The sequence below is a fragment of the Lichenostomus cassidix genome, chromosome 1 (assembly GCF_008360975.1).
Source record: "Lichenostomus cassidix isolate B80296 chromosome 1, HeHo_3.0, whole genome shotgun sequence".
NCBI lineage: Eukaryota > Metazoa > Chordata > Aves > Passeriformes > Meliphagidae > Lichenostomus > Lichenostomus cassidix.
In genome coordinates, this window is record NC_139479.1 from 89,968,940 (window position 1) to 89,974,939 (window position 6,000).

Sequence of the window (6,000 nt, forward strand, 5' to 3'; positions counted from 1 at the left end):
CTATAAATTCCCCCAAATCCCCACACTCATGCAGCCAATTAAAAAAAAAATTTACCCCTGTAGCAAAAGAGTTTGACACTTTATGCATATTTCCCACTATGCATAGTCAAGAAATGGTCTTTGCTGCCTTTACTAAAACATTCTTATGAGCTTCTTATGAAAAGGATTGACCACTTGTACATGCTTGACTTTGTAAAGCAAACTACTTTTACTGGAAGCTCCTTTCTTTAAGAGTGAAATGCTTTCTGTAACAAAATACGTGTAAAGGAGCAGACTTCCACCTTCTACCTTTGAAAAACAGGTAAAGAGATTTTGAGCAAATGTTGAAAAATTTAGAATCAGCAATTTCAATTTGAATTCTCCAGTAAAGTAGAAAAATTAGGACAATCGTGGGAATGTTTCAAAATCTATGCTGGAACAACCATATCTTTTGCAAGAACACTTCATTTTTATCCCCATTTTGAATTTAAAGTAGGCAGACTGTTTAAATTTCTCACTATAATATCTTGAAGAATTTTCTTTAAGGCTTTGGAATATTATGTGGAAACCTCATTAAGGCAGTCAGTGAGACAATGGGTAGAACTGAGTAATTTGAAAGCTATTCATCAGGATTGATATTTGATTTCTCAACTGCTTTATACTCCAGTCTTATTCTTCTCAACCTGTTGTTAAAGACAAAAAATAGAAGTTCTTCCCAGAGAAGTTGTGGATGCCCCATCCCTGGAAGTGTTTGAGACCAGGCTGGATGGAGGTCTGAGTGAAAGGTGTCCCTGTCCATGGCAGGAGGATTGGAACTAGATGATCTTTAAGGTCCCTTCCACCCCAGGCCATTCTAGATTTTATTTCTTTGAGCTATATATATGGCAAGTTGTGAAGGCCAGGTTTTCCATAAGACCATTTTTGGCAACCTGTAAGAATTCTGACCTCAGGTGTATGGGCTTGTGGGTGCTGGAGTTGGTTGTTTTTCAAAGGTATATTTATAGAGATAAAATTAACAATACATAACATTGCTCAACAGCTGGGATCACAACAGAGGATTACATGCTGAGATCAGTTGTCTTCCAAGCCTTCCACTAATTCCTGCAAACTGTGCTGTGGAATTTGGGGAGCCACAGTATGGCTACCTGCTACAGGAAAGCTTAGAGTGAGATGCTTCATTAACCTCCCGTGACATCCAATTTACTGCCAAGGTAAGTTTAAAGTCATCTCTTCCCAAGGCTTTCAGTCATATCACATAAGAAAAGAGAAGGGAATATTTTGTGATGCAATGTCGTAACCTGATATACTTGCTCAGCACTTAATCAACCTATTATTGTGAAGTTGTGTTTGTAATTCAAATGAGTTAATTGAGCTGATGGCTAGTTCCACTAGCTGACTCTTTACATATCAGACTGTTGCTCCATCCAGATGGATTTGTGTTTCATTCAGCACAGGTGGGCACTTATTCTTATGATCTAACTTTATTAGCATAAACCGTTCATCCTATTATGGTATAGTTATAGGCACAATGGGAACCCAGGGAAATAGCCCTTTTCATTCCACAGATCCTGCCTCTTGCATGTCCTTGACTTATATTTGCTGACTTTGCTGAAATAAATGAGCATTTATTCCCAGTAACCTTGCAGAGGCAATGCAACTACTGAGAAGACAGCTGGGAAATATTCTGTCTTCTCTATCAGCAGTGCTGTCAATCAGTGCAGGTTGAAACAGAAGGGACGCATTTCTCGGTTTTTGTTAATTGCAAGACATTTTGAAAATACATGTTGTTGAAATGTAAATCAATTAAAGCAGGCAGGTGTCAAATAAGTTGTTACAAAATAGCAGGCAAAATATAAGAAGCCACTGAGGTTTTCATGGGCTGGGGACAGTCTGAAATACTGAAAATATTATTATGAAAAAAATACTCTAAATTTCTTCTTTTGTTTTTTTAATTATGGAAATGAGAAGAATATGTCTTTGAAACTGAACAAACTGAACAAAACCAGTGAAACCCACTGTATCACTTTTGAGCATCTTTGATTATTGTCTGGCATTTGGTAGAACTCAACAACCAGCAACCCCAGAGCAAGCACCATCTGAAAAGCCCATGGTCTAAAATTAGTTTCTTAAAGCAGAAGGAACCTTTGAAAACAAAAACCTAGGCTGATGGCTGCACTCTTGATTGCAGCTAGAAGAGTACATAAAAAACCATGCAGTATGGCAAAACACAGAATCACTTTTTAAAAAACATTTGCTGAATCAGAACCCAAATTGTGACACCAGGAGAAAGCTCAAGTAAGAAACCCCTGCACTAAAATTGTGGTGCCCTGATTCAGGCCCCAAGGACCCTGGAATGAGCAGCAAAAGCAACCTAACCAGCAGCAATTGCACGGGACTAAAATGAAAGAGCTCCCACTGAAGTAACACACATGAGTCACTGAAGTCTTCATAACTCATCTGATCTGTAAGAGATTGAAATAACTCTCTTCTTTTTCATGGCAACCACTGCAAAGCAGATAGCACAGGGATGAAGGAATGTGCAACATCCACCCTGTAAGAAACAGATGGGTAACCATACTCCACAACAGCTGCAATCTCTTAATTTCAAGGGAAATGTAAGTAGGAGCAAATTGCAGTCATCTCCACTTCAGTGTGCATGGGTTTTTTGTTGGTTTTGTTTGTATGTTCATTTTAAATTATCCAACCATAGAACACTTACACAGCAAGCTGCTGAAGAGCCTCCAGGCGCTGCTGAGCCCTCCGTGTTCGGCCAATAAATGCAGCCACTGGATCTTTGTCCTTGAAGCACAAACTGCAGGCTGGGAAGTGAATCAATCCAGTCGCCATACTTCAGAAAATCAGTGCCTTCACCTAGCATTTGTGTGGACACAAAGAGAAGAGGCAGTAATTTAGCCATTTCAAACAGCATTAAAGAGATCAGAATTCCAGCCTACTGTGATTTACAGGACTGCACATTTGGGATGGGGAAAGAAGGCAGCATACGTATGCTAATGATGTCAGCTAGTTGGATGGTACTTCTCAAGATGTGGAGCATACCAGACTAGCAGCAGATGCACAGATTTGTCTTCTGGCTGTTTTCCAGTGCTAAACTTAAACTTAAAACTGAAAGGTCTAACAGTTTGTTACATAAAGAAGTTAGTGTGCAGTAACTGTGAATGTGCAGCAATGTGAACTTCTAGCACATTACCCCATGTAACTCCTTCCTATTTCTAGCGCTCTAGAAATTAAGTAACATATTCCACTTACAGGGTGAAGTTACATTATTTTATACTGTAACAATTTTAGCATTTGTTAAAAATATCTCAAAGGGAGCTAGCACACAAAAATGATCACATGAAAAATCCATATCCTTCCTTTTAAGGACTAATTTCCCTGGGTAGACATGCCTTAAATTGCTAAATTTATGGCTGCCAATAAATCTTTGTAATCATGACTGAAATGTAAAACATGTCGCTCTATTGGCTTGAGCTTCTGTAACGACTGAAATCAGAATGGAATTGTGATTGCCCCTTTGATTTCAGCACGTGCTAACTCAAATGCATACAGGTGACATTTCAAGTACTCACCAGAGTGTAAGACAGGGTCAGTTGAGGAAGATCTAGGCACCCTACTATGAGCAGCTGCTTGCTGTGCATGAAATTGCATTTTTGTTCCATTTCTCTTCAAAGGGAGTTCGCCTTTGGAGAGTCTGGAATACCCTGTGAACTAACAGTATCACAACCTCTGTCCATCCCAATTTGTGAAGCTACAGATTAAGAATTCAAAGATGTAGGGTTTTGAATTGCACATTATGCACTTGTTGATTGATTTTGAAACATGTCTAGTGCAAGTCAGAGTCTGCCACCACACCCACCTGCACCATTACATCTGTGACATGACAACTTTAGTGACAGGATGCCTGTTTACCTTGTCTGGCCTGAACTGTTCCCACAGCCATATTGCTGCAAGGGTGTCTCTGACGACATGCAATGTTCCCAGCTCTGTGTGCATGTCTCTCTACAGGGAGGCAGACAAATACTTTTTTGTTTTCATGTAGATATAAGAAATATTCTGAAATAATGGAGTTGGAGATATCCAGAAACATTCTTTAAAAAATGTTCCTTGACTCCATTGTTGGAAACCTGCTCAGGGCTTTTCTCCTTGGTGTACAGCAATGGTTTGAGCCTTGCAGCCTCAGTCAAATGCACAGCTTCAGGAGGACTGTTTAAAATCCAGTCCCTTGTGCAGTTGCACTAAGTCTGTTTTCCTCTGGCTTTCTACCTGTATGCATCCTGTGCAGCTATCAATCACTGCTGTCTAAAGGTGTGACTGCAGCTCCCACAGACATGCCCTAGCTGGTTTTAAACTAGCTAAGGGGAATACTGACAGCAGGGGAGCAAATGCAGTACAGAGCTAAGCATGGGCTAACTGGCTAAGGACTTAGCTAGGAAGTTAAACTGTGCTAACTCTGTATGAAGAACTAGGATGGATTTGCAGTGTTTATAGGCTGCTTAGCTGTTGCTAGATGTTTCATTTTAGTCTAAGTAATGCTACGTTGGCCTGTAGTGTAAGTACAAGGTAAGTGTAAGTACAAGACAGCTCTGCCTGAACAACAGCCCAAGAGCTGTCCAGTTATTTTATTAGATCTAAGCAACATATACAAGCTACAGTTAACAGCATTTGGAGATAGTCTCTTAAAAATACTGACACACAGTTTAGGAAATTACTCAGAACATCAAGCTGGGTATTTCCAGGCTGTTTTTACAGAGTCACCATAGGCCAGCAATCATGGCTATTCCCTGTGTTGTCTTCTTTTAGATAAAACTTATTTTTCTGCTTTGCATTTTGCTGTTTTAAGGGAGCAGTTTAGGACCGAGACAGAGTTTCTACCCATGTGTATGCAGAAAAAGACAAGGTGAACATGGGAGCTGTCTTTGGCCAACACCTACCAACAAGTTGAGCATGGACATTTGACTTTGGAGGGTCCTTCTCACTTCACAGTATGTACAGAGGGTCTGAAAGACAGAACAAATGGAACTAGTTACGTATTTCAGGAATCAGCACAAATCATCTGGCTTCACTTCCCTCTTTAAAAGTCTGTCCATAAGAGAGTACAAATAAACTAGGAAGAAAGAAATGTCACCATCACACAAACGAGCCTCAGAGCTGCAATCCTACTCTTCTGTGGAAGATGCACGTGAAAAATCTAGTAGAAAAATCTGCTTTCTTCGGAGGCACCGCCAACTTAGAAAACGTGAAGACACGAAACATTAAAAGGCAAGCATGGTAATCAGTGGAAATGCCATCCTGTACATGATGCTTGCCCCCGGGACACAGAGCTGGCTTTGCTCCAGCAAAGGCTCCGTGCTCCCAGCCTCGTTGGAGCCGCCAGCCCTATGGCTTGCCCGCTGCTGGGTCAGCACCCACCTGGTGCCGAGCTCGGCGACACCGCGGGGCAGGGCAGGCCTGGCAGCGGCGGCAGGGAGGCCTCACAGCCCGCCCCGCCCGGCTCCCGGCTCCCGGCCCGCTCCCGCCCACGGGCTCGGCCTCGGCCGCAGCGCTGCTGCCGCCCGGGGCTGCAGGGCGCGGGTAGGGCGCTGCCGTGCCGCCGGGCCCGGTACCGGTACCGACGGAGCAGCCCAAGGTCCGACCGAGAGCCCGTCCCCGCCGAGAGCCCGTCCCCGCCGAGAGCCCGTCCCCGCCGAGAGCCCGTCCCCGCCGAGCGGCTCTAGCACGGCCGCCGTTCCCATGGCCACGGCGGGCGGGCGGGGCCGGCAGTGTCCCAGCCCTGCGGCCGGGCGGTGCTGCGGGCCGGAACCTGCCCTGCCTGGCCCTGCTGGCGGCTGATGGTGACTTTTCCCGGGGGCAGCCGCGCCCCTCGGGGTTTTGCTGTGCTGCTCCTTGTGCTCCTGCTCCCTCCGGCTCCCCGCTTCCCGCCGAGCCCTAAGGCTTCGCCCTGCCGCCTCCATCTTGTGCCGCCTGCGGAGAGCGGCGTTGGCGCGGGGATTCGGCCGGAGTTTG

The 6,000-nt window shown here is 44.3% G+C and overlaps 1 protein-coding gene across 2 annotated transcripts in view; it reads right to left on the reverse strand.

Annotated features, from left to right (window-relative positions):
* The window catches only part of CFAP91 (cilia and flagella associated protein 91), a 29,690-nt gene extending 24,045 nt beyond the window's left edge, over nt 1-5,645 (reverse strand). The window contains exons 1-4 of one of the 2 annotated variants that reach the window (XM_085070348.1): nt 5,407-5,645; nt 4,929-4,994; nt 3,907-3,996; nt 2,699-2,850 (exon numbers count right to left, since the gene is read on the reverse strand). In XM_085070348.1, the coding sequence (XP_084926474.1) occupies nt 2,699-2,826 (128 nt within the window). In that variant the 5' untranslated portion in view covers nt 2,827-2,850; nt 3,907-3,996; nt 4,929-4,994; nt 5,407-5,645. The remainder of the gene's footprint in view (nt 1-2,698; nt 2,851-3,906; nt 3,997-4,928; nt 4,995-5,406) is intronic. The other variant, XM_085070342.1, reaches the window with a different exon arrangement.
* Between the last annotated feature and the right edge of the window lie 355 nt (nt 5,646-6,000).